We start from the raw sequence: 27,011 nt of genomic DNA on the forward strand, positions 1-27,011 counted from the left end.
GTATAAACGGTAGGGTTTGTGTGTGGGGGGTGTATCATTTAAGGGTGTGTATGTACATGTGTGTGCAATGTCTGAAGGACAGGGGGTGCCTGTGTGCACACAGTCTGTGTGTGTATGTGTGCCCACGGATCTGTGCGACGGACGGGGTGTGAGTCTGCGTAGCCAGCGTTGCGTGTGCGTGCGTGGGAATGTGTGTGTGTGAAGCAGAGGGTGTTTGTGCGTGCGTGTAGGTGCCACACTGACTCTCCGTGCAGCGGGCGTCCCCGCCTGCCCCTCTCCCCGCCGCCTGCCCCGGGCAGCCCCCGCCAGCGCTGCCTCTGCCCAGCAGAGCTGGGTCCAGCCCCGGCTGGCGCTCAACAGGTTTTGCAGTACACCTCGAAGAGGCTGGCCACCGAGTGCATGCGGTAGAAGATGCCCAGCGGCAGGGAGATCTTGACGATGATGACCCAGAGGGTGAAGCCGTAGAAGGCCTGCTCGATCTGGCTCACCAGGTGCGGGCGCGTCCCGTAGGCATAGAGAATCCACACCTAGTAAAGCAAAGGGGGCAGGCGTCAGCCGCAAAGGGGCGTGGGCCGGGCTGGACCCTGTGTCCATCACGGCCACCTCCTGGATGGACTCAGATGTGCAGGGCCCGATGCCTGGCGAACCCATTCGCTCCCCGCCCCGTTGAACCTGTCACCAAGGCAGGGCCAGGCCTCGTGCTTTCCTCCGGGGTGTGTCCATCCATTGGGAACGGGGCTGAGAACCACCAACTCATTGCACGTCATCAGCCACCGAGCACCAACCCAGCAGTGATGCCTTTCGGTCCCTGCTGGGCCACGCTCCGTTCCGCCCAGCAATGAAAAGCCCCTGGGGGCTGGCTCTCCCAGCCTGAGCGCTGCACAGATTTCACCCCCGCCGGCAGGACCAGCGCAGAGCGGATGGTGCTTAGCGCATATCCCCATGCCATGCACTGCCAGCAATGTGGGGACAGGGCTTGACTGGGGCCTGCCAGAATCTATGGGGTGTGTAGGGGGTCCCAGCTTCATAGCGAGGGTGCTGGTGAGGGGGACCCATGCGGAGGGACCCTGCCAGGAACAATCCTGCATTGGGCCAGAGGACGGACTGCATTACATGATGGGGGAACCCCCTTACATGATGGGGGGCCCTTGGACTTTGCTCAGTGATTATAAGGACAGATTTGTATTGGCGCAGAGCCCACAGGTCTGGCTGGGCACCGTGACTCCCCACACGGGGGTCTCTCCACAGCACTGTTTGCTGACAACCAGTCTCATTTGCCCTTTTCCTGCACCCAGCCCAGGAGGCGGGTGGGTGGCGAGTGCGCTCAGGGCGGCAGTGTGTGAGAGGAGGGGTGGGGTGCTGGGTTGTCCCTCCCAGGCACCATGAGGAGATGAAGGGCAGCGCCAGGGCTCTGCCAGGGATAGGACGGGTACCATTGGGCACTGCTGCCATCACCCTGGACACAGCGATCTCTGATCTGCGTGGGCTGAGTCCATCCATCCTTAGAGTGAGAGCTGTCTATTCAGCTGAACACAGAGCAGGGGAAGGGGTGACTGATCATGGCCTGTACACACCGACATGGGGAATACGGATCTGATACCGGGCTCTTCGCCCTAGCAGACAAAGGGCTCACACCATCCCCTAAACCCTCCCCCACACAGAGTCTTATTCACTGGGCAGAGCGTCAGGGGGGAGGGGGGTGAAGCTCCTGTGATCTCCGCGCAGGCCTGGGGGCCCTTACAAGGCACGGGCGGCGCAGGGAGAGGGAAGCTGGCATCTCCCAGCCCCACCGGCCACCCAAACACAATGGCCTCGCCTGAGAGAAACTGACTAGGAGACCTGCAGCACCTCAAACCACTGAAATGGTGGGAAGCAGTTTGGAGGTTTAAAGTCCATTCACTGTCAATGTGCCAGGGCCAGATCCTCAGCCGGTGCAAATCGGCTCAGCACCATAGGCTGGATCAAAAGAAACCTGATGAGGTTCAACAAGGACAAGTGCAGAGTCCTGCACTTAGGAAGGAAGAATCCCATGCACTGCTACAGACTAGGGACCGAATGGCTAGGCAGCAGTTCTGCAGAGAAGGACCTAGGGGTCACAGTGGACGAGAAGCTGGATATGAGTCAACAGTGTGCTCTTGTTGCCAAGAAGGCTAACGGCATTTTGGGCTGTATAAAGTAGGGGCATTGCCAGCAGATCGAGGGACGTGATCGTTCCCCTTTATTCGACATTGGTGAGGCCTCATCTGGAATACTGTGTCCAGTTTTGGGCCCCACACTACAAGAAGGATGTGGAAACATTGGAAAGAGTCCAGCGGAAGGCAACAAAAATGATTAGGGGGCTGGAGCACATGAACTATGAGGAGAGGCTGAGGGAACTGGGATTGTTTAGTCTGCAGAAGAGAAGAGTGAGGGGGGATTTGATAGCTGCCTTCAACTCCCTGAAGGGGGGTTCCAAAGAGGATGGATCTAGACTGTTCTCAGTGGTGGCAGATGACAGAACAAGGAGTAATGGTCTCAAGTTGCAGTGGGGAAGGTTTAGGTTGGATATTAGGAAACACTATTTCACTAGGAGGGCGGTGAAGCACTGGAATGGGTTACCTAGGGAGGTGGTGGAGTCTCCTTCCTTAGAGGTTTTTAAGATCAGGTTTGACAAAGCCCTGGCTGGGATGATTTAGTTGGGATTAGGTCCTGCTTTGAGCAGGGGGTTGGACTAGATACCTCCTGAGGTCCCTTCCAACCCTGATATTCTATGATTCTATGACAACTCTTCTGTCTCCTACTGTCCCCTTGCTGGCAGCCTCAAAAGGGCTGAATGGGGTTGTGACACTGAGCCCCCATCTCGTCCCTGGCCAGGGTCCCCCCAGCAGGGCTGTACGGATGAAGCTCGCTCTGGCGCTGACTGCCCAGCTCCCACTCGGAAGATAGACTGAAGACCTGAGCTCAGATCCTCAGCTGGGTGATGGCTCGGTGGAGTGACGGCGATTGACACCAGCCGGGGGTGCGGCCGTCAGCCTCCAGTGCTCCCCGTGGGAAGCTAGAGCCCCGGGTCCGGACAGTCAGGCACCATGAGCCAGCTCACCGAGATGTTGTAGAAGATGAGGAGGATGGAGATGTTCTGCAGGATCTTCCTCCGGATGCTGATGCGTTCCAGCTCCCCGCTGGGCCGAGACTGCCGGCCCCCGGCGGAGATCTTGGCAAGGGAGTCATTGCTGCCGCTGCAGGCCAGCCAGCACCCCGGCACCTGATCCTCCAGCTGGGCCACCATCCTGGCTGGCGTGTGGCGGCTGGCCGGGCAGATGGCGCAGTTACTCTCACGGCGGGCAGCCTCGTCCTGCTGGACCGGCTCTTCGGCAGGGCCTCCGGAGATGGAGAAGACCCATTTGTTGCCCGGGGGGCTGTCGGGGGCGTCTGGCCGGTGGGCGGGCCTGGAGTAAAGGGCTTCGGTGATGAAGAGGTTCTGGCCCAGCACTTGGATGGTTTTGCAGAGGGAGAAGCAGAGGTCCAGGAGGTGGAGGCTGCCGTTGATGTGCAGGAAGAAGATGGCCACCAGGGAGAAGACGGAGACCATCAGGGGCCCGCAGGAGCTGCCCAGCAAGAGGGTGACGTCCAGGCTCCGCACCACGCTCTTGGAGCAGTCGGTGGAGGCCGGGTCTCTCTGGAGCCGGTAGGCAGCGATGCCGACCAGCGAGGCCAGGAACATGGCGGAGAGCAGCACCGAGTTGAAGATGTAGTAGGTCCGCAGGGCCTCGGGGACTGTCTCGGGGGCCTTGGCCAGCACCCCGAAGGAGATCATCACCCCGAAGGTGGCCGAGATGGCCAGCGCCCCCAGCACCAGCCCCACGAAGGCCCCGCTGAGGTGGAAGCGGCCCCGGGGGTGCGGGCGGGGCTGCCGGTGGCAGGCCGCCTGCCCCGTGTTCTTCCACACCACATAGAGCATGGTGGAGGAGAAAAGGCTGAACTCGATGTTGAAGGGGTGCAGGTAGGCGGCGCCCTCGGAGAAGATGTGGCACAGGCTGGTGGCGCACGAGCAGCTGTTGGTGGGCGAACTCCCTGCAGGGGGTGAGGGGGGGTCACTCAGCGCCAGCCTGGGAGTGGGGCAGCATGGGAGGGAGAGGGACTGGATGGGGGAAGGGCTGTGCATGGGAGAGGCTGGGGGCGGGGCTGTGCATAGGGATTGGAGGGTAAGGCTGTCTGTGGGAGGCTGTGCCTAGGGGTGGGGAGGACAGGGCTGTGGGGGCGAGGGGCTGTGCCTAGGGGAGGGGGGACAGGGCTGGGTGGGGCTGTGGCTAGGTGAGGTGGGAATGGGGCTGTGCATGGGGGAGGATGAGGGAGGCTGTCCAGGGAGGTTGTGCAGGGGGGTAGGGGCTGTGCTGGGGGGTGAGGGGAAGGCTGTGGCTAGGGAAGGTGGGACGGGGCTGTGTGGGGGGAGGGGGAAGGCTGTGGCTAGGGGAGGGGGGACAGGGCTGTGTGGGGAGGAGGGCAAGGCTGTGGCTAGGGGAGGAGGTTCGGGGCTTTGTGGGGGAGGGGGAAGGCTGTGGCTAGGGGAGGGGGAAGGCTGTGGCTAGGGGAGGGGGACGGGGCTGTGCGGGGGAGAGGGGCTGTGCTGGGGAGAGGGGCTGTGCTGGGGGGCAGGGAAGGCTGTGGCTAGGGAAGGGGGGACAGGGTTGTGTGTGGGGAGGGGGAAGGGTGTGGCGGGGGGAGGGGGAAGGCTGTGGTTGGGGGAGGGGATGGGGCTATGCTGGGGGAGAGGGGATGGGGCTGTGCTGGGGGAGGGGGGACGGCGCTGTGCGGGGGAGAGGGGACGGCGCTGTGCTGGGGAGAGGGGCTGTGCTGGGGAGAGGGGCTGTGCTGGGGGGGCAGGGAAGGCTGTGGCTAGGGAAGGGGGGACAGGGCTATGTGCGGGGAGGGGGAAGGGTGTGGCTAGGGGAAGGGGGACAGGGCTGTGTGTGGGGAGGGGGGAGGGTGTGGCTAGGGGACGGGGGACGGGCTGTGCGGGGGGAGGGGGAAGGCTGTGGCTAGGGGAGGGGATGGGGCTATGCTGGGGGAGAGGGGACGGGGCTGTGCGGGGGAGAGGGGCTGTGCTGGGGGGGCAGGGAAGGCTGTGGCTAGGGGAGGAGGTTCGGGGCTGTGCGGGGGAGGGGGAAGGCTGTGGCTAGGGGACGGGGCTGTGCATGGAAGACAGCCTGACCTAGCAAGCAGGGTGCGCGGGGAGCGATGGCCGCACGAGGGCCAATGCAGGCAGTGGTGGGGATCTGTCTGTGGGAAGGCCCATCCCTGGGAAGGCCGAGGGGCAGATAAGGGTGGGATCCAGGCAGGGGGCCTCTGAGCTGGGCAAGGGGCAGGAAGGATGGCACCATCCAGCCAGAGGGCAAGTCAGCCTCTCCTCTCCCAGCCCTCCCGGAGGACGTCCCATCCCATCCCATTCCCTGCCAGGGTCTGGCTCCTTAGCGGCCCCCCAGCCCCATCTCACCACCGGTTTGGGGGGGCGTATAAACCCCGTCCCAGGGACCCTTGGCTCGGCTGGCCCCAGTGAATCTCCATGGCACACACGGTGGTGGATCTATGGGGGAAAAGGGGTGCTGACCTCCCTGCCACGGGTCCAGCCCCCCACCCCGGGGGCCCTCACCATGCACGGGCCAGGGGCTCTCCGTCTCGTGGGCGTCGTAGATCTCCTGCAGCTGCTTCATGGACTCGTCCAGCACCACGCTCATCCACATCAGCACGTTGGTGGCCAGCGTGTGCATCAGGCCAAACCTGGGAGGGGGGAGAGGGCAGGGGGAGCTCACGGCCCGGCCTGGCCCCAAGGGGCTGCCAGCGAAACAACCAGCCCCCGCCCCCATCCCGGCGCCCCAGCCGGGAGCACGGATACCTGTTGAGATGCTGCTGCTCCTGGATGCAGACCTTGGCGTGGAAGGACAGCAGAGACACCTGTGCCGAGGGCAGGGAAAGGCAGAAGACAGGGTCAAAGAGCAGTGATACGCAAAGGGAAAGGACTAGCCGCTGCCCAGGAATGGCTGAAAGCCCCTTCCACCACGCATGCTGCACCTTTAACTGCAGCGGCCATCTTGAGAGGCGGGGCTCCCTCCTGGGGACCTGATGTTGGTTCTTTCTTGCTTCGTACTTTCCCTCCTTCTCCACCCAGCCTGTCCCACACGGCCCTAGGGACACCAAGGCTGGACGAGTCCACACAGAGCCCTCCCGTGCTAACAGCCCACGCTAGGGTAACAGCCGACTACAGCTGCCCACTAGTGGAGTCACTCCTTGAGCTCATGTGGCCTGCGCTGTGGGGCTAGTGTCACCCGGGTGGGTCGCTCCTGACAGTCTGACTCCTCCCTCCTGGCTGCTAGTGCTCTGCGCGTGCGAGGCCCCTCACCTGGATGATGGTGAAGACGGCTTGCACGACAGGGAAGGCAGTGATGAGGACGGAGGTGCAGTGCTGCAGCTCGTAGTAATACCCCAGGGACAGGCAGTCCAGCACCAGCGTGGCCAGGGCGAAGAGCGAGAGCCCGCCTGCCGGGGCAAGAGAACACCGTCACCGCAGCCTTGCCAGCCACGGGGCAAGGGCCAGGCTGGGTGCTGTGGGGCCAGTGGAAGGGAGATCCTGGGGCCTCCGTAGCCATGGGGCTGCAGTGGTTTTGTTTTCTGTCTGCAGCACCTATGGATATCTAAGGAGCAGGTCTGCTGGGCGGGGAGAGGTGATGGCCACGCAGACGCAACATGTGACAGCAGAGATGCCCCCACTGCGCTCTCTCCTGGAGCCTCGTGCCCGTGTGCTCTCATTGTGTTCTTGTTCCTGGTTCTAGCCCTGGGCTGGGAGAGCAGGGGGGTGGGTCGGGATTGAGGGGCACCAGCGGAGCTGCTGTGGGGCGATGGACCGATCCCCATGATTGTTTTCGCCCCACCCGTAGGCGAGTCACCGAACCCCGGTGCCGTGCAGAGGCTGCCGCGGGGCCAGGGGGGTTCCCGGGGAGCAGACGGTACCTTTCAGCCAGCTGGCCCCGGCGTGGTGGTCCTGGTGCAGTTTCCGGCGCTTGTTCTGGGAGGAGCGCCAGCCGAACCACAGCATCCACGCGCAGGACGTGAGCATGAGCGTGGCCAGGAAGCCGTGGACATTGCGGCTCTGGGGGCTGCGCTGGTGAATCTCGGCCAGCAGGACGGCGCTGCCCAGGAAGGTGAGCAGCACGAGGTAGAGCAGGGACAGCAGCGAGCCCGCCCGGGCGTTGGCCAAGTCCTGCCAGCCTGCGCCCTCTGGGTCGGCGGGGGAGTCCGGGGCTCCCTGGCCCTGCCCCTCAGGGGGGTGAGGGGAGCCCAAGGGGAGGCACCGCTGCAGCACGTTGCTCATCGTCCCGGGGATCATGGCTGGGAGGGGAGGGGACAGGGAACCATCAGGGAGGGGGCGGGCTGGGGCCCAGTGCAGAGGTGGGACAGGGGAGGGGGATATACCCCGCGGGTCACCCCCAGAAGGGAGACCTAAGGGGGGGTTACACTGCTCCCCTCACACCTACTCACAGGCATACACCTCCCCTCGCACCCCCACGTGTCCCCACACACCCATCAGCCCATCTCGCTCTGACTCACCCCCTCCAGCTTTCATCCTCCCGGCGCCGGCCCTTTCCCTGGGCATAGACGCCATTGCACGGTGCTGGGTGGGGCAGGATCCGGCCCCCAGGAGCCAGCAGAAGGAGGGGATCGACGTCACTCCGGCCGCCCACTCCTGGCTCACGGGGGTCTCTGGGCGGCTGGGAACGGTCATTCCACAAGTGGCTTTTGTTGGGCTGAGCCGAGCTGCCCTGGGCCTGGAGAAGGAGGCCTGCAGCCCACCGCCCTTCCCCACCCAACCATGCGGGGGCATGTGAGCACTGCCCCGCCTCCTCTTTCCACGCACGCCCCCGGCCACAGAGATGGACACACGGACACTCCCAGGTGTGACTCAGAGCAACAGCATGACGGGGGCAGACGCCGAGCTCTGTACTCTCCACACGGCCAGTGGGACCATCTCCTAGACTTCCTTGGGCTGTGCCTGGGTCCAGGGGATCATGCCCACGGTCCAGGGAGCTGTGCCCCGGTCCAGGGGGTCGTGCCCGGCATTCACGGGGCCGTGTCCAAGTCCAGGGGGCCGTGCCCCGGTCCAAGGGCCGTGCCCACCCTTGTCTTTCTGGCTGGATGGGTGGGGGGCTGTGGGGAGCTGGTTCGGTGAAGGTGGGGAGTCAGCGGGCTAGGAGCTTTAACTGGGGCTGGGCCAGACTCCCAGAGTGACGGCTGCAGGGCCCCATCCTGCTCTCGGGGGAAGAAGGGGCTGGTCGCGCCGGATAGGCTTCCCCTCCCAGCTTTACTAGGATCTCTGGTGCCATGACAGACAGACAGATGCCTCCTCCCTCTCCGTCCACACAAACCTGCCTGGAACGGACCATGTCGGCGTCTCGCCCGAGACATCCAGCCCTGGGCAGAGATGGCCCTAGACACCCTTGGGATGGGTCCTTGCATCTGCCCCACACTTACACGGTGCCACCGGTCACGCTGGCGACTCAGGAGCGTCTCTCATGCCACCCTCTGTCCTGGCCGGCTGTGTGGGGCATTCTGCCCTGGGGACGGCTTAATATTCCAGGGGGTGGGTGGTTCCTCTGCCAGCCTGGCACCTCCCACTAGAGTAATCGGGGCTGGGGAGGTTGCCACAGGCAGCCCCCTCCCCGCTGCACACACAGAGGGGAGCTGCCCCTCCCTGGCCGCTCGCCCTTTCACGGCAGATTGGAGTTTAATAACCGGAGTGTTTCTGGAGCGATTGTAGCAGCAGCTCCCTGCTGCCAAAGGCCATCGGGGAGACCTGGTGCCGAAAATCCAAGGGCAGAGGAAGGAGAAATCAGAAATGGCTTGATTTTGGGGTGGGGGGAAGCAGGGAAATGTTAGTTATTTAAATCTCTCTATGTACAGAAAGAAAGATCAGCTTGTTTCTCCAATCACTAGGGAAGTGCACCCAGCACAGCGCCTCTCGCACCAGCGGGGCAAATCCAGGGGCGACTGCGAGGAGAGAACATGGACTCTGCTGTTCTGAAACCACAGGGTCGCATTCTTTCAGCTAAAGGTGAATCCTCAGTACCCCTTAGCAGTACAGGGTGTAGGCCACACAGTGCACAGTTTGGATTCCATCCAGTAGGGGGCGGTGGTGCAAGCATGCACCTGCATAAACACAGCCACACACACCAGGCAGCTAACCACGGCCTAGAAACACACTAAATTAACACTAGCTCGTTAATTGATTATTATTTTGTCATCTTGAACTGCGGGCAGCACCCAGAAGCCTGCAGTCATGTGCCAGGCTCCCACGGTGCTAGGTGCTGTACACGCAGAGAACAAAAGAGACCAACAAGCTAAGGCTTATTTATCTCCCGAATAAAAGTGCGTTGAGGTCAGCGGCAGCATGCCGCAGAGCAGAGGCACACGCTGTGCTCTCTCTCCCGGAGACTTGACTCTGGGTCTTTTTTGTGTTCATGGGTTTTCTCCTGGTAGCAGGCGAAGAGCCGTGATGCCAAGGGCAGGGCAGGAAGGGCACGGAGGGGACCAGGCAACCTCTGAGATTGGTAATCGCAGCCTGCCCAGCCAGGGCGTGGTGCTAGCAGGGGGGCCCGAGGCGGCTGGCACTAGCCCCAAGGATGGCCAGTGTGGTAGGGTGACCAGATGTCCTGATTTTATAGGGACAGTCCCAATGTCGGGGTCTTTTTCTTATATAGGCTCCTATTACCCCCACCCCCGTCCTGATTTTTCACACTTGCTGTCTGGTCACCCTAAGTGTGGCACAGATTTGGCACCCCCCATTCAGCCTGTCGGTGGAGCTCCTGGGCAGCGCCAGCTGCACCTGGCAGCCCCCTGGGGCAGCCCCGGGCAGGGGAAGGCGGCCGCACTGCCAGCCCTCTCCTGGGTGCCCCCTTGGTGCCAAACTGCCCCAGCGCGGGGAAGGGAGCCCGGGGCATGAGAGATCCGCGGCATGGATCACGGCGGGCCCGGTCCATGGAGCAGAATTAGTCCGTGTCCCCCCCCCCCCCGGGCATCCAGCCCCCGGCCTCGCAGCCCGCGCGGTCCCCGCCGCCTGGGCATGGCCCGTGCGCCCGGAGCCTGGAGCCCGGGGAGCCGCCTGGCTCCGCCCCGCCGTGCCCGGCCCCTTCCAGCTGCGCTCCCCGCCCTCCGGCCTGCGCGCCCGCCTGCTCCCTGGGCGCGGCGCCGCTGCGCACTGGGCTGGAGCCGGGGACCGGAGGACGGGCGGGGGCCGGCGCTGTCAGCGAGCCGCGGGGCGAGCCGGTGAGTCGGAGCCGCCCCGGGAGCCGGCCCCGGGGGTGCGTGCGGCTGCCGGGGCGCGGGGAGGAGGCGCCCGGGCGGGGGTGTCCGGGATCCATTGGTGCCCAGCGGGAGCCCACGCGTGCCCGGAGCCCCCCCACGGGCGCTGCTGGCGGGGGGGTCGCTTCCCCTTCCCCTTGCCCCCCCCCCGTGGCAGCAGCCGGCCAGCCCAACCTTGTTCCATCTGCCCGAGCTTGTGCCCCCCCCCGGAGTTTTAGCTCCAGGCTCTGGGGCTGGGTTTGCACCGTTGGCGGTGCAGAGATGGGCTGCAGGGCCCCAGGGGCATTGGCCGCTGAAGTGGGGGTTGGTGTGGGCCCCTCCCGAGTCAAACCTGCCGGGCTTTGCCGTGATGCCGCAGAGCACGAGTGGGCCGGGGGTTCGCGCCCCTGCCAGCCGGCCCGGGTTAGCTGGAGCACCCCAGGGAGCTGTGACCCAGTGGGATTTCACAGCAGGTGCCTGGCACAACTCAGGCAAGGGGCGAGCAGCAGAGCGGGGCTGGCGGCTGGTGCATTGGCCTGGGGGCCAGCATAAGCGCTGGCTGCCAGGGCTAGGCCAGAATCACTCGCCCGACATCCTCCTAGGTTTGGGAAACCTGCTCGGAGTAACTGTGGGTCCTGGGTGCTGAGGGCTTGGTGCATCATAGCATGCAAACCTCTCCCTCCCATGCTGCAGCTCCCAGGCAGATGATGCTAAGAGCAGCGGTCGGCCCCCCCAGGGGTGGGCAGAGAGGAGACATTGGGAGACCAGCCTCAGTCCTGGCCTGCCTCTGGTCCTTGTCTCACTCCACTCCCTTCCTGGCTTCCTTGCAATCTCACGGCCATGGGCGCAGGAGCCTTCTCCTCTGCATCTCCTGCTGTCCACAGCAGCCTCTGTTGGTCTCTCCTCCCCTCCCCTGAGGAAATAGTCTTCTCTGGGGTGTGGTGGCGCCAGCCCCCTTGGGTCATTTCCACTCAGCTGGGAAAAGGCCCTGGGGAACAAGCCTGGTAGGGAACAAGCCTGGTAGGGGGGCATCAACGGGGGGGACGGGGGGACCGGATGCTCCAATCGTTCCTTTCTATTGCTAGTTTCCTCATCTTGCTGTCTCAGCAAGAGACAGACTTGGGACCCGACGGCCCAGGGAAGCCGCCTTGCCTTGGAGGGAGCTGAGATGCTGGCTAGCACCTGGCCCTGTGCAGGGGGGCCCTGGCACGAGGATCCCAGGCTGTAGAAATAGGGGCTCCGGGCAGAGTAGGGCATGGAGTTTAAATCCTCCTCCTGTCTGGGGGTCGGGCTGTTGGCTGAGGCCTGTTTCTGCTCTCAGGAAGGCTGGTTTTGCCAGGGGGTGGGCAGGCTGCCCTGGTGCCCCCAGGTTACACAAACGGCAAAGCGACTTCACAGGAGGTACTCCAGGGTTATGCTGATGTCAGCAAGGTCAGGATCTAGCCCGAAGTCCCAGATGCTCCTGGGCAGCCTAGCAAATGGAGGGGGGGTGCCCTTTGGGCTGGAGGTAGCAGACGCAGCACCTCCCTTGGTAGATGTGCTCGCCCCTTGAAATGGACTATGGGTCTTGATTTCACACCTTGCAGTCCCCTTCTCCCCAGCGCTCGCCGTTTGGGACAGCCTCATGCCCTCTGGCCACCGGCTCGGGGTGAAAGAGTCACTTCTCTGCACGGCACTCGCCTGCTTTGGGGGAAACAAGACTTCAAAACAAGAGAACAAAACAACCCGGGGATAAGGGTTTTAGCAGCTCAGCTGCGGGCAGGCCCCGGCGTCTGATTCGCTTCATGACAACCGGCCGCCCCCTGCTCCTGCGCAGGGATTACTCTGGCTGGAGAGCATTAGAAATATTGGAAATAAATCCGGGGCGAGCTGCCAGGGAGGGCTGACATTTCCGAGAGGCAGGGAGTTGGAGGCCAGTGGTTTTTCTGGTTGCTGGGGGAAATGCACAGACTTTAGCTGGGAGCCAAATGGCAAAAGAGGAACGGAAAGAGCGGGAGAGCGCCAGGACCTGACTCTTGCTCACGCCAGGGATACGCCCTGGCACACCACTGACTGCAGAGGAGTCACTCTGGATTGACACCAGGGTGTGTGAGGTCAGAGTCGGGCCTGGTTCCCTGGAGACGCGACTTTGCTGGGTTCTGCCCTTTATCGCTCGGGGAGACGGGGCCTCGGCCAGCGCCTGCCAGTAACTTCGGAGGAAGTTGGGGTTGGAACGTGGCAGCTGGGGGTAGGGGCAGGATTCCTGTTCCTCTGCTCCAGCCACATGGCTGTTCCACACCCTGAGCTCGCGCTCCCCGGCTTATGTCAGTCACCCCAACTCGGGGCTTGGCTGGGAGAAGACGTGCTTATGGGAGCGATCCGAACCTTTGAGGGTCTCTCAGTGCACCAGGGACTCCCCGCGCAGCCCTCTTGCCAGCACATCCTGGTGTCACCCCGCACCCCTGGGTGGGTCAGCAGCCGCCGAGGTTGAACCGGAGCCCTCTGGCTCTTAAGGCCAAGCACGCTCTGGTGTCCAAGGCTGTAGCAGCCTCTGTGTGCCCCCTTGCAATTGGGTGACACAGCCTCAGTTTCCCTCCTTGCATGGCCCACTCACGGGGTGGGCTCACCCTGTAGTCCTGGCTTCCTGGGCAGCTTCTCACCAGCCGGCAGCTGAAGGCTCCTGCTCTCGGTGGTTCCTTGGCCTCTCCGTCGGCTGCCTGGCACCCCATCACCCCAGCTGCTCTTCTCCTGCCGGCCCAGTCCCTGGGGCTAAGCTCCTTACAGCAGCTCTCCTCTCTGACTCATCCCCAGCGACCCTGCCGACCTTCCTTCATAGGACCCACCCAGCCTGGTTCTCCCCAGCTGGGTCGAACCCCCAATTGCCTGCGTCCCCCCCAGGTGCCACAGAACCAGCAAATTGGGCTCGCCCGCTCCCCGTAACCCCGTCACTGCCAGTGTGGGCTTCAGACTTCCTCTTGCAGGAGCCCAGCCCGCACTAGAGGGGGGCTGAGCGCCGCCCGGAGGGGGTGTGGGTCCTACTGGCTGCTCCCTTCTGAAGGGGCCGGGGGGGGATCAAGCCTCCTGCTCTCCCTTCCCCCAGGCTCGGACCCTGGCCGAAGACTCTGCTCCCCGTATTAGCCCTTTGCTTGTCTGTTGCACCTTCGGCTCTGGCGCCTCAAGGCGCTTTCCAGGCAGCGTTGAATTTCGCCCTCCGCCGAGGTAGGGGAGCGTTAGCCCCGTTTCCCAGGGGGAGGAACCAAGGCCCGGGGAGGTGAAGGGACTTGCCCGTAGGCACATGACGACTCTGGGGCAGTGCTGGGGATAGAACCCAGGAGTCCTGCGTCCCCAGCTCTGGGTGTCGGCGCCAAGGGCAGGGTAAGGGGACGGCCCGTGTGCATATGCTTTGAGATTTCCTGTTTGCTGGGTGGATCCAGGCTGGTTCTAGCTGGCTCCTGGAGGTTTTCGCTGTGGGTGCCGAGCAGGGGGGGCGGAGGCAGAGCTCCGTGATTACAGAGCCCCAGGGCCTCTCCGGGTGAGCCAGGGATCCCATGACATCCCCAGGAAGGAGACAGTGCCCTGTGCTGGGACAATGCAGCAGGGCTCTTGAACAACCTCCTCTGGCCCCCCCCCGGCTCAGGACACATGGGAACGAATTGCCCCCAGAGTGGAGGAAGGACCGTGCCCCAGTAGACCTGGGAACCCACCGCCCCTCCAGCCACGTGTGTGTGTGGGTCTTTGATGGAGGGAGGGCCGCCCCTGGGCTGGGTGTGCGGCATCCTTGCTCATAACCTCCCTGCTTGCCGGCTCCCCCCAGAGGATGTCGGAGGAACTGCCCTTGCACATCAACATCCGGGAGCCGCGATGGGACCAGAGCACTTTCCAGGGGCGAGCCAAGCACTTCTTCATGGTGACCGACCCCCGCAACCTCCTGCTGTCCGGGGCGACGCTGGAAGACGCCCGGAGGGTGGTTGAGAATTACAGGTTCGCTGTGAAGTCTGGACTGAGTTTCCCCTCCAGTGGTTGGGGAGTGGTGGTGGGACACATTATCTGAGGGAGGCTCTGCAATCCAGCCGCTATGCCACGGCGACCCCTAGTGGCGGGGTTGGGGGCGACGCCCTGAATGTAGGGGGGCCGGGGGCTGGTCTGTGCCATTGGCTCGAGCAAGCTGCCCTGGCTCCCGCCTGGGAAGGGGGCGACGAGGCGTGTGGCCCCTCTGCAGGGTTGGGCAGTAGCTGGCAGGAGAGGAGGGGGGGTCTTCTGCTGCCTGGACCCTGTATGCGGACACTGCTTGGAGCCACAGGCATGAGCCAGAGGGCAGTGGCGTGAAGGGGCACAGGTGGCTTCGGGGGTTTAAGGACAGAGGGAGGCTTGGCACGGCAGAGGCTGGGAAGGAAGCCCAGGGGTAGCCTGTGGAGGGGCCCCGTGGGGAGGGGAGATGCAGGAGGAAACCAGGTGGCACCAGCCTTCTCCCCAAGGGAAGATGTAACCTGTGGTGGCAGGGAGAGCCGGGCATCGCCCACCAAGGAGACCACGGTAGGGCTTTCGCTCCATGGAGACGTCTTTCCCGGCTGCCTCAAGCAGCGGGTTTGGGGCGATCTGCCCTGGAAGTGAGGGCAGGCGGCACACAGGCCTGGGTGTGGGGAGGCCCCGGTGCGAACAGGGGTAGTCACGGCTCCCTCTCCCTGGCACCACCGCAGGTCGGGGACGGTGTCACCGGGCCTGACGGAGGACCAGCTCTGGCGGGCGAAATACATCTACGACTCGGCCTTCCACCCCGACACCGGGGAGAAGATGATCCTGATCGGGCGCATGTCGGCCCAGGTGCCCATGAACATGACCATCACCGGCTGCATGCTCACCTTCTACAGGCATGTTAACTCTGCGGGGCAGGGACCCCCACCCTGTGCCCTTCAGCGCCCCCTGCTAGCCTGGGGGCGGGGACCTTCCTGACCTCTCCAGAACCCCCCTGCTGGCCCGGGGTGGGGACCCCAACCTCTTCAGCGCCCCCTGCTGGCCCTGGAGTGGTGAGCCCTGTCACATGACCTCCGCCACCTGCTGGCCCTGACCTTTCCACCTTCCCCTGCTGGGCTTGGGGCAGGGAGCCCTGCCACATGACCTCCAGCGCCCCCTGCTGGCCTTGGGGCAGGGATCTCCCCTGACTTCTCCAGCACCCCCTGCTGGCCCTGGGGAGGGGACCCCCCACCTCTCTAGTGCTTCCTGCTGGCCCTGGGGTGGGGAGCCCTTCCCCATGCCCTCCAGCGCCCCCTGCCGGCCTTAAGCCGGTGGCAGTAGCGCAGTCTGATCAGCGGCAGCGCATCACCAGGCCTGTTGCCCTTTGGACCACACAAGCCCTGATGGAAGATGGGCAGTGTCCCTTGGTAACACGCCACCAGGTTAACATTCCCGGGTAGGTTCCCGGGGGCTCAGTGCCCCAGCGAAGGGCAGGGGACTCGGCTAGGCACAAGCCCCGGGGTAGGGGTCTGAGGCCCCCTTCCCTGCTCTGCACTGGAGTGAGCGACGAGCAAGGGGTCAGGCGGGGGAGAATTCCAGGCGGGTGGGTCCATGTGACACTGTGGGTGTGGATGGGGAGGGCTGATCCGCACTAACTCCACCAGCCACACCTCCCCGTGGGCGCGTGGCCCCTTTGCGTCCCGTCTCTGTCCGCTCGGGCCGAGCTGCCGGGACCTCGCCTCTCGCTCCACCGACGGGCTCTTCTCCCCCTCCTCCCAGGACGACCCCCGCGGTGTTATTCTGGCAGTGGGTGAACCAGTCGTTCAACGCGATCGTGAACTACACTAACCGGAGCGGAGACGCCCCCATCACGGTCGGGTAAGGGAGCTGCAGAGACGGAGCTCCAGCTGCCTTCTGGGAGAGCCGGAGCCACCCAGTACAGGGCACTGGTGCCACAGGGCAGGGCTGGTGCCTTCCCCATGGCACTGCCATGTGCCGCGCGAAGGCGGCTGCTTTAAGAACAGCATCAGCCTGTCGCTTGCAACGTGGTGGCTTCACCCTGGCGGCCTGCCCGGGGCGGTCGGACTGGAAGCCAGTGCTGCAGGCTCCCTGCTGGGGTGATGGGCTGGTCCCCGGCTATTCTCGCACGGAACCGGGGCAGGCCACTTCAGGGCACCCTCCATGCCTGGAGGGAAAGGTTCACCGTGGGGCAGGCAGCCTGGCAGGACGAGCCCCTCCCGCTGCCCTGCGCACAGACTGCACCAGCGCGGGGAGGGCTGCCCGGCGGGTTCCCGGCCTCACCGGACTTGCCTGCTTCCTTTGCAGCCAGCTGGGGACGGCCTACGTCAGCGCCACCACCGGGGCGGTCGTGACGGCGCTGGGACTCAAATCTCTCACCAAGGTAGGGGGCCCAGCCCCGCTTCGGGTCGGAGCACGCCAGGCACGGGGGCCGCCCGGGCTCTACGCTGCAGGACCCATACGCTGGCAGGCAGCAGGGACAGGCAATGGGTCCCGGCCGCTTTGCATCCACGCCCGGCCCCCCAGGAGCGACCCAGAGGCTCTCCTAGCTCTGGGAGGAGCCCTGGGGGTGGAGGATGGGGTCTTGCTTGGGGAAGGCCCAAGCATGTTGCTCCCACCCGTCCCCCTTCGTCGGGTGTTTAAGGCCCCATGTCGTGTGTCTGCCCCAGCTAACCCAGCGATAACAGACCCGATTCTGATCTCCCGCTGGGGTGTAAGTCCACGGGCCTCCCCGGAGTCGTGCCCTGCGGGGTTAGGGAGAGCAGGGCCGGCGGCTCTAAGACGAGCCCCGGGATCCAACCGGAATCCACCGGAGAATTGAGCAGCCGCTTCCAGCCCCCCTCGGGGCCCCAGCCAAGATGAGGGCCCCAGGTGCTGCACTGATCGTCACACAGTGACAGATCGCCCCTGCCCTGACACCCTGGGAGTCTAACCAGACAAGACAGACGTAGGACAAGTCATTATTCCCGCTTTGCAGATGGGGAAATGAAGCCTAGAGAAATGAAATGACCGGCCCAGGCAGAGCCAGGAATGGAACCGAGCCTCGTGCTCTAACCACTAGACTATTCTTCCTTCTACCCTGCTGTAGTCTCATTCCCTGGTGTGTGATTCTCTCTTCTCTCCCTCTGCAGCATTTACCGTCGATTATTGGCCGCTACGTGCCTTTTGCTGCCGTGGCAGCTGCTAACTGCATCAACATTCCTTTAATGCGGCAGAGGTAAGGGGCCTTCACCCTAATAGAGCAGCTCTGTGCAAACGGGGGAAATAGATGTTGTTGAAGGACATGGATCTGTCTAGCCGGGTACCTTGCTTTGGGCAGTAACCACAATCTGATGGTGTAGGGGGAGGCGAGACCCTCCTTGTACTGCACTTGGTCAGCAGTGCAGTGCGGTGACAGGTGGAATTCCTTCCTGACCCCCGCAGCTGGTCAGCACATGCCCTGAAGCATGAGGGTCATTTTAGTTTATAGAACTCCAATAATGGTCATTTTCCAGAGATTAGCCATGGTATGAAAGCCTCTCGCCAACCACAGACCCAGTATGGCCCAGGCAGCGTCACGGTGAGCCTCACGCCAGTTTGCACCTCACACCTGCCATCGCAGAATTCAGTCCTTGGACTCTCTGCTGAGACCGCTAACGAGTGATGTGACCCCTAGGAGCTGGGCTGAGAACCCCCGCACTCATTCACACCGTTTGCAGACACAGCCCGTGGAGGGGAAGGGCTCTGTGCCCCATTACCCATCCCTCTGCCCCAGCCAGGCTCCCTGGCACGCAGGTAGCGGTAAGGGACCCCACTCTGTCTCTTTCGCAGGGAGCTGAAGTTTGGGATCCCCGTCACGGATGAGGACGGGAACCGGCTGGGGGAGTCGAGGGCAGCGGCCCAGCAAGCCATCGCTCAGGTGGTGGTGTCCCGGATCGGCATGGCCGCCCCCGCCATGGGTGAGTCACTTCCCTGGCAGATCTGCCCTGCGCATGGGCCGGATCCGGGGCCCCCCTGCGCTCGGGCGCCACAAACTCCTGCCTCGCTTCCTGCTAGAGACGCCGGTCGCAGTTAGCGGCGCCTGTTAATTTCCTTCTCCTTCGCCCCTCCTAGCCATCCCTCCCGTGATCATGAACGCCCTGGAGAAGAGAGCCTTCCTGAAGGTAAGTGCCCGGCATGGGGCCGCCGGGCTTTCCCTGCCCAGCCACACCCCAGCAGCCTCTGCAGGGGGCTGGATGGCACCACGTCTACGCGGCTTGGGGGGTCTCCTCTCATTACGGCTGGCGCCCCGTCCACACTTGGCCAAGGGCATCGTTGCTACATGTCCCCTGGGATTCATGGGAGCGCCCCGAGATCTGCCCACCTCCCTGGGAGGGTATCAGGATTCCAGCCCGCCCCTGCCGGTGTAATGGGGCAGAAGGGTTAATGTCGGTCCGGCTGATGGGCACGGTATAAAGCTCATCTGAGGATATGGCTACACTGCATTGTAACCCCAGGGCTGGGGGACCCGGCTTGTCCACTTGGTGTTTCCAAACCCGGGCTTAAGGATCCACATTGCATTGTAACCCTGGGCTTACAAATGCTGGGCCTGGGTCTCCCAGCTGTGCAACTGCATCCACAGAGATGTGGCTTGAGCTGCGTCTACACTGCAGACTGACAGGGCTTGGACCTGAGTGGCTTTTACTCACACTCCCAGCAGGGTTCTAGGACCCGGGCCCTGAGCGCTCGCGGACCTGTGTGTGGACGGAAAGGGCTCAAACCTGAATCAGAGTCAGGGCGCGGTGTAGACAGACCCTTAAGCGCGAGATTGCGCAGAGACAGGAGATGGGGCTAGATGGACTGTGGCTCTGGGGAGAAGTAGCAGACCCCAGTCCTACCTGACAGCTGTGTGCAGGGCTGAGTTCCCTGTGCGCACAGAGATCCGGGGATTGTCACGGTCTGGACCGGGTTCTGACAGGGATCGTCTCCTGGGCCCCCCGCCCCGCTCGTGGTGGGGCACCAACTCCTGCCAGTGCCACTGAGGAGAAGGAACCCTAGAAAGGACCTTTAGTGCCTTTCAGAGCTAGCTGGGAACCGGGAAAGGAGGAGGCAGCTCTGCATGGATCACCTGCTAGTGCCCCGTGGGCCTGCCACAGTGTATGGTGCCTACCCCCTAAACTGTCCCCTTGGCCTTGATGTATAAGGGAACCCCACCCCCCGTAAGCCGTAACCCCCCCCATCAATATAACCCTCTTGCTAACCCAGAGCCCCCTTGTCTTTCCGTGTAGCGATACCCCTGGCTGAACGCTCCTTTGCAGGTCGGACTGGTGGGGTTCTGGTAAGTGACGGCTGCGAATAGGGGAAACTCGCCCAGCCTAGCTGAAGGGAAGAAGCCACTCGGGGATGACTTTCCCCTGGGTTTGCTAGCCTGGTCTCGGTGTTGGAAGCATCGTTTGCTTCAAACCGGTTGGGATCAAATCGGAACCACTGTGAGCCTTTGAAGTGAAGCCAGCCCTTTCAGAGGCTCATTCCCCACCCACTCCCCGTCATTGTTCATTTTGCAGTTAAATTCATGGCCAGGAAATTCAGACCAAGTCAGTGGTCAGACTGTTCCTGCTTTGCCTGGTGTGCACACACCCTGCGGAACTCCCTGCTGCAGGATGTTGTCAGGCATGAGGCTTCCTAGGTCAGGCCGGAAGCAGGAGTGCCAAGAGACCCTGATTTCCCACTCTCCTGGCAGCAGGAGGGGATAAAACGCACAGGAGTGTGTGTCTGGTGAGGTTTCCAGCTCAGCGGTGCAGAGACAAGGGGTCTGGATAGTTCAGGTCAGCAGTCAACTGCCCCGTTAGAGTAATTTGGGGAGGGGAATGGCAGCTGGCTGGGAGGTTCATCTGGGGAAGGCAGAGGAGGGTGAATGGAATTTCCTTTGGGGCAGTGTCTCTCTCTGTCTCATCCAGCCCTAATTACTGGGGGTCCCTTGGTACCTCGCTTTTGTGGGGGTGTTTATCCTCGAGACACCCCAGGCAGCAGGGGTAACAGCTCTCCTGAGTCCCAGCCCAGAGCCCTGACCACTAGTCCGTCCTTCCTTCCTGCAGTGGGCCTGTTTGGGCGTGGGGGGGGGGGGCTTCCTGGCCCTCATGCCAGCACTTCCCCAGTCCTAGCCTCTCGTTCCATGGGATGCTGCTTCGTTCCCGCCGTTCTCGGCCTCTGCAGCAGTTCCTGGCCGAGGCGTTAGCAATCAGCTCTGATCTCGGTGTCTCTCCTTTTGCAGCTTGGTGTTCGCGACCCCGCTGTGCTGCGCGCTCTTCCCACAGAAAAGGTAGGGGTTGGCCGGTCTTCGCCGGGCCCTCTGTACGCCTTGGCCTAGCTGTGAGCGATGCACCGCATGGCTTAGGAGTGCGGGGGTGTGTGTGTGTGTGTTTGTGTGCGTACGTAGGCACGAAGGTGGTTTAAGACCGTGGCTCTCAACCTTTCCAGACAACTGTCCCCCTTTCGGGGTCTGATTTGTCTTGCGTACCCCAAGTTTCCCCTCACTTAAAAACGACTTGCTTACAAAATCAGACCTAAAAACACAAAAGTGGCCCAGTGCAGGATTACTGACAAATGGCTGACTTTCTCCTTTCTACCGTATCATTATAAAATAAATCCAGTGGAATATAAATATTGTACTGACATTTCAGTGTCTAGTATATAGAGCAGGATAAACAAGTCATTGTCCGGATGAAATTTTAGTTTGTACTGACTTTGCTGGTGCTTTTTCTGTAAGCCTGTTGTAAAACCAGGCAAATATCCAGATGAGTTGATGTCCCCCCTGGAGGACCTCTGTGTACCCCTAGGATACGTGTAGAATCATAGAATCTCAGGGTTGGAAGGGACCTCAGGAAGTCATCTAGTCCAACCCCCTGCTCAAAGCAGGACCAATCCCCAACTAAATCATCCCAGGCGTACCCCTGGTTGAGAACCACTGGCTTAAGACATCTTTGCTCCCTCAACCCCTGGAGACACTTTTGCACCAGTTAGAGAAGCGGGAAGCTGTGATCAATTATTCTTTATGTTCAGTGAAGGTAGGACAAGAAGGAACGGGCTTAAACTGCAGCAAGGGAGATTTAGGTTGGATATTGGGAAAATCTCTCTAACCCTAGGGGAGTTAAGCTGTGGGACAGGCTTCCAAGGCAGGTTGTGGAATCCCTGTCACTGGATGATTTAGTTGGGGTGGGTCCTGCTTTGAGCAGGGGGTTGGACTAGATACCTCCTGAGGTCCCTTCCAACCCTGAGATTCTATGATTCTATGGAGGTTTTTAAGACCAGGTTGGACAAGCCCCTGTCAGGGCTGGTCTAGGTTGACTTGGTCCTGCCTCAGCACAGGGCTGGACTTGACGACCTCTCGAGGTCCCTGTGATTCTGGATGCACAGCCCCATCCGGCGCTTGACCCGGTTCTTGCTAAGAGAAGCAGAAGGGCATTCTGGGCAGCCGGTCTCTGCAGGGCCGTTAGCAACGGCTGGCACAGGAAACGTTTGTGCCACCGTCTCGGATTCTCTTTGCTCCGCTCCTGCCTCCTCCTCTTAATAAAAGTCTCAGACAGCCACTCGGAGAGCAGAAACGCTCCCACGTGACGGAGGTGGCCATTCGCGGGCTGCAACTAGCTTGCGAGCCAGCCCGTAGGCTGAGACTTGCCGCGTAATAGTGCATTTACCGGGAGATCTGTTCACATCTGCTTGCAGACCGTCTGTGAGCAGAAACAAGAGACTAGAGTCGCTGGGTGAGGATGGATTGACTGTGGAGCATTCTCCCGTCTGTACGGAAAGGGAGACTTCCTTAGACACCTCTCCAACCGGTAGTCCCAAGTCCCTTGCCCTCCCTGCCTCCTCTCTGAATGGGTTTGTCTCCCTTCCGCAGCTCGATGCGAGTGAGTCGCCTGGAGCCTGAAGTCCAAGCGCTGGTCCGGGAGAAGAACCCCCACATGGAGATTGTCTACTTCAACAAAGGGCTTTAAGCGAGGCTCTCCTCCCCCCAGCTGCCGGGAGAAGAGATCAGGGAACGGATCGGAACCCAAGTGTCCGGGGAGAATGTTAAATGTTGTACTAGACTAACGCCTTTGAGCTGCTGCGTTTTCTGGCTGTCATGTCTCAGTAGGTCCTGTGTGTCCGGTGTAGGTTGCACTCAGATGACCCATAGCGATAGGTAGTGATAGATGCTTCTGTGATGTAGATTGTTTTTCCTGAACAAAACAGAAACAGGCAGAGCTGATCCTCTCCGGTGGCAGGTCGAGAGCGGCCAGGGCCCCTAAGTAACCCTCCCACCACTCCACCCTCCTGTTGTGCGTGGTCCCAGAGTGGCTCACATGTCCATCTTCGCTGCTGTGGAGAGTAATGCTCTTGAGACGCTTCCATGGGACGCGTCATCGCAGAGAAGAGGCTGGAGTGGGTGATGCTCATAGGGCGAGCAGCCGTCCAGGGCTAAAAAACGAGTTGTCCTCCAGCTTTGTTGTTCTCTGGTGGGATTTCAAACCTGATGTGAAGCCAGTGCCGTCAGAAAGGCCAGTAGGACGGACCAGAGTCACAGTGGGGGATGGCTCTGGTGCAGTGGCTAGGCGTGAATTTTACAGCACGTTGAAAGATCATTCTAAATGTTCTCGCCGTGTCTGCGGATGGTTTCCTGCCTTAGCAGCAAGGACAGGAGCTCACCTGACTTTCCTAAGGGAGGGCAGTAGCCAAGGAGGAAGACATCTGGTCATCTTCCCGTACGGCAGGTCCGGAGCGGCTTGGCATGTTGAAGAGTAGGCCAATCCCAGGTGGGTGAGCAGGTGGCTTCTCAGCGGGTTGGTTCACCAGAATGAGGGCTGAGGCAGCCGTATACAGCGTGAGTTGGCTGTTCCCTTTCGCCATATTGGCGGATCTCTCTCGGGTCAGGGCATCCTCCATGCTCTTGGTCCTTTTAGCGTTGGCCTGGCTTTGTTCATCACAGGCTGAAAGACTTAGCTTCTCTGTGGGGTGGGAGGTAGTCACACAGCCCGCCTCTCCGTGCCAGGCTCGTAGAGTGCAGTGTTTATAGACACTTGATTGTGATGAGGCGGACTGACTGCTGGGGAAAGCTGCCGTCTCGGATACAGCAGAGGCGCTCAGAAGAAGATTGCGGGGGGGGGGGGGGGGGGGGGGAAGAAACTACTATACAAGGGAGCTTGGGGCAGAGATGGACCCCAGAGAGTTTTGGGGTGTCCCGATCTGGGGTTTCTCTGCCTTCCGGAGGAGAATTAGCTGCAATGCGTGAATGTGGGGAAAGCCCGCTCCCAGATCTGTAAGTCAGCTTTGCACTCAGGCCCGTCGCTGCTGTTGGGACCCGGTGTTCGGAGCCAGCTTTCACTCGTGTGTGTGTGTGTGTTTTTGCACGCTCAATGCCTGTGCATGTCCGGGCTCATTCCCAACCATCGTCTCTGCAGGGACCAGTTCTGAGACCTTGCACATGCAGCATAATGGAATTTCCATGGGGGAGAGTTAAACTGTCCGCGAGGAAATTCCCCTGCCTGTCTGCACAGATCTATCCCTCTGCCCTTTGCATCGTCCCTTTTAAACGCGCTCCGGGAGGTGTGAGGGACAGTCAGGGCCCCCCCATTTTATTGTGAATATTGACCTAATACACCTACGGTGCAGGGGAAAATGCATCGCAGTCATTTTAGGATGCGAAAGACAATCTCCGGGCGCAAGAGATCACTGCTAAATAAAGCCCCTCTTCTAGTATCCGAAGGAACAGGGATACGGAGACTCCTCCGCTAATCACAGCTCTGTTGCAACCTGCACCAGCTAGCTTAAAATAGTCCTCGGCCAGGGCTGATCCTGCCCCGTTGAAAGCTGCAGGAGTTGTACTGTTGGCTTCAGTGGGTGCAGGAGCAGGGGTCTGGATGCATCTTTTTAAAAATAGCATCATCAAGGAAACTAACGTAGGTCTGATGGCTTGGAAATGCCAGGGAATGTCACAGCTAAGCACGTGGGGCCCAAGGCTACTCCAGGTCAGCAATTTAATCCGGTTTTCCGCTGCTTTCATCTCCAGAGCAAATTACACATTCTAATCTCCGGAAAACAGCCCGGGGTGGGTTGTTTTTTTTTAATGTCGCCTTTGTTCCAGGCTCAAGTCGCATCCTGGGGCTGCTAGACGCCCTTTGAACATGTTTACTTCTACGGGGCTCCTGTCTGCTTGCTGTAAGATCACCTTGCTGTTTGCTAGACCAGCCTCCCTTGGAACATGTGACGTTTAAAGGGATCTGGTCACACTGCTTTAAGGTCACTGTGCTTTGTGGCATGGGTGGGTGGGTAGCTACGTACCGATAAAAACTGGATGTTTTACAACATCTAAACCAGACAGAAATGTTTCTGTGACATTTCAGAATTTCAGTGAAAACAGGTTTAGTCCTGGCTGGGTATAAACCTTCCCCTGCTATGCTGGGGACGGGCCCTCTGCTACTGCCAGAAACCGAACCGGAAACCGAGTAGACTCAAGAGGTGAAACTGACCTGCCTGGTTTGCGGGGCCCAGCTGAGAGAGGTGCACAGAGCAAACAGCCCGGCCCTGGAGGAGAAAGGGAATCGGATATTTCAAAGTAGAACTAGCTAGAACGAGTAAGAGCGGCCAGGATAAGCCTTTGCCTGTGTCCTGGAGGGAGAACCAGCCCCATCCTATGAGAGACATAGCGAGAGGAGATCTGCTGTGTTCATGTCTAGCCCCTTCCCTGCAGAAGATGGCTTGTTGCTCCTCCCAGATGCCTGTGGTGACTCTAGTTCCCAAAGGGAAAACGGGACACTGTGCAGGGCTGGCCTGAGGCCCCCACCCCCCCCCACGGCTGGCCCGAGTCGCTTGCCTGATCCCTGCCTGCCCCCTGCACGGGGCTGGCATCGCAGCCCCACCCCCTCGCATGTTCCTCTGCGCCTCGTTTTTTTTGACACAAGTGGGCGTTTGGCCTGTTTGCTCTTGCCAGCTGATCAAGTCCTCCCCTAGAATGGCCCTGACAGAATCAGGTTCAGCGCTTGTCTGTAATTTGCCCAGATTGCACTGGCTGGGAGGGCAGTGATAAGGACCGTCAATCCTCATGCTTCAGGGCACAGAGTGATCAGCAGCCGGAGTCAGGCAGCAATCCTCCCCCCACACTCATAACAGTGCATTGTGGGTGTTTTACACTTCCCTCTGAAGTGTTTGGTACAGCAGTGGGCATTGCATGGGGCTAGCTAGGACATCAGATTCCAGAGGACTTAGATAGGGACGGGCTGACTTTAATAGTCATGTCCGCTGGGGGGACAACCCTTTTCAGTGGTTTTAAAAGCCCTTAAGTGTTGGTTTTGAGGGAGGCTGGAGGCAGCTTAGTTGAGTGGTTTGAGCAGGGCCCTGGGAGTCAGGACTCCTGGGGCCCCTTCTTGGTTTGGTCATCGATTTGCTGTGTGCCTGTGGGAAAACCATTTCACCTGGCCACACCTCAGTTTTCCCGGGTGAGGGGAATGGGGGCGCAAAGGTCATCTGGTCTAACCCCCTGCCGAGCTGCAGGAGTTGTTGGGTCTAAACCATCCAAGACAGACGGCTTTTGTAAACCTCCGGCCTGTGGCCCCGATCACTTCAGCCCCACCTCAGAGTCACTCGGCTTGAGCACTGGGGGCACAACAATGGAAACTGGGTGTAAACGAAAGAAAATATGAGAAACTCCAAGTTTTGACAGGGACGAGGAAACAAGGAAAATCACGTTACTCTCGTCCGTAAAAGTAGCTGGGTGTCGTTTCTCCTCTGCATTGGATTCATTTCCAGCAGGGTCTGGCCCAGAAATCAAATCTTTGGAAGGGCAGGACGTTTAAAATAAAATAAAATATAAAAAAGCACCCTGGAAGCTCCCAGCAGGAGTGTTATGCAATGCAACGTTTATGTGTAGGTCCTACAAAAAGTGGGTTGATGCTTTCTGGTGACACAAAGGGGCCCTGTGCTGGCAGCATGTGGGAATAGGTGCTACAGGATGGATGGACTTCCAATGGGAGCGAGTTTGGCAAATTCCCTCCAGTTACGTGCTGTTTGTAACCTCCCTTGCCTGAGTCTTTGTCCCCGGAACCCAGGTCTGCTCAGAAAGGGCGCGGGCACGTCTCTGAGGACGGGTTCGCTAAGGAGACGCCGGCTTTGGCGGGCAACGTGACTGAAACGAACACTGTCGCTTTTGTAACGATCTTGGTACCGTCTGCAGCGCGTGGCGCGGCGGGGCCTGGGAGAGCACCAGGAGCAGAGGAACTGCGGGAGTGTTCCATAAAGAGTTTTGGATCTTGCCTTTTGGGGAAAGATTTGGGGGCAGGGGGACGCTGCAGGATGGTGGGTTTGCCCCAACTCCAGGATGTTCTGGTGCTCTCCCATGGGGGCCCGGCCTCCTGCCGATCGAACGCACCTGCGTGAGAGCAGAAAGCTTTAACAATCCTTGTGCAATACGGCCAGGGCTCTCAGTGTCTGTTGGCGTCACCCCTTCCCCAGGGGCAGGGGGCGAGTCACAGCGCAGGGGCACGTCCGATCCCTTCCTGCCGCAGGTCCATTGGTGGAAGGCCTGGCACTGCGTGTGCTGCTCGCTCGGCTGGTGTCTGTACCCTGAACTCAGACCCCTTTCGGCGGGGCACTGAGCCCCTGGCTGACCTCCATTGTCGCTTTAAACAGGGCAATTGTTCCAAAATAAAGGTGATATTTTCTGTCTCTTGCATGTGGCTTTGCTGCCTTTTTGGTGTCCTTGTCCAGTCCCAAATCAGATGGGTACGTTCTGGCTCCTATATGGTGTTCTTCTCCAGTGCCTGTCCTAA

The 27,011-nt window shown here is 61.0% G+C and overlaps 2 protein-coding genes across 3 annotated transcripts; one reads left to right on the forward strand and one right to left on the reverse strand.

Annotated features, from left to right (window-relative positions):
* Window positions 1-243: 243 nt before the first annotated feature.
* LOC101952870 (proton channel OTOP2-like) lies at window positions 244-8,795 on the reverse strand. Its single transcript, XM_008179787.4, has 7 exons — window positions 8,500-8,795; window positions 6,982-7,359; window positions 6,374-6,510; window positions 5,870-5,928; window positions 5,627-5,754; window positions 3,080-4,050; window positions 244-527 (listed from the first exon to the last, which is right to left on the reverse strand). Exons 2-7 carry the CDS (start codon window positions 7,355-7,357, stop codon window positions 354-356), a joined length of 1,845 nt encoding a protein of 614 aa, XP_008178009.2. The 5' UTR covers window positions 7,358-7,359; window positions 8,500-8,795; the 3' UTR covers window positions 244-353.
* A 1,241-nt stretch (window positions 8,796-10,036) lies between these two features.
* On the forward strand, window positions 10,037-26,912 carry SFXN3 (sideroflexin 3). Of its 2 annotated transcripts, none has more exons than XM_005303471.4 (11): window positions 10,037-10,290; window positions 14,099-14,265; window positions 14,982-15,152; window positions 16,015-16,113; window positions 16,561-16,636; window positions 17,385-17,470; window positions 18,064-18,191; window positions 18,346-18,395; window positions 19,500-19,549; window positions 20,483-20,530; window positions 22,109-26,912. In XM_005303471.4, the coding sequence occupies exons 2-11, from the start codon at window positions 14,102-14,104 to the stop codon at window positions 22,203-22,205; spliced, it is 969 nt and encodes a 322-aa protein (XP_005303528.2). In that variant the 5' UTR covers window positions 10,037-10,290; window positions 14,099-14,101; the 3' UTR covers window positions 22,206-26,912. The 2 variants fall into 2 exon arrangements, with proteins under 2 accessions (XP_005303528.2, XP_065408730.1); XM_065552658.1 differs by lacking the exon at window positions 10,037-10,290 and adding an exon at window positions 11,395-13,503.
* Window positions 26,913-27,011: the final 99 nt, after the last annotated feature.

Source organism: Chrysemys picta, chromosome 7 (assembly GCF_011386835.1).
Source record: "Chrysemys picta bellii isolate R12L10 chromosome 7, ASM1138683v2, whole genome shotgun sequence".
Lineage (NCBI taxonomy): Eukaryota > Metazoa > Chordata > Testudines > Emydidae > Chrysemys > Chrysemys picta.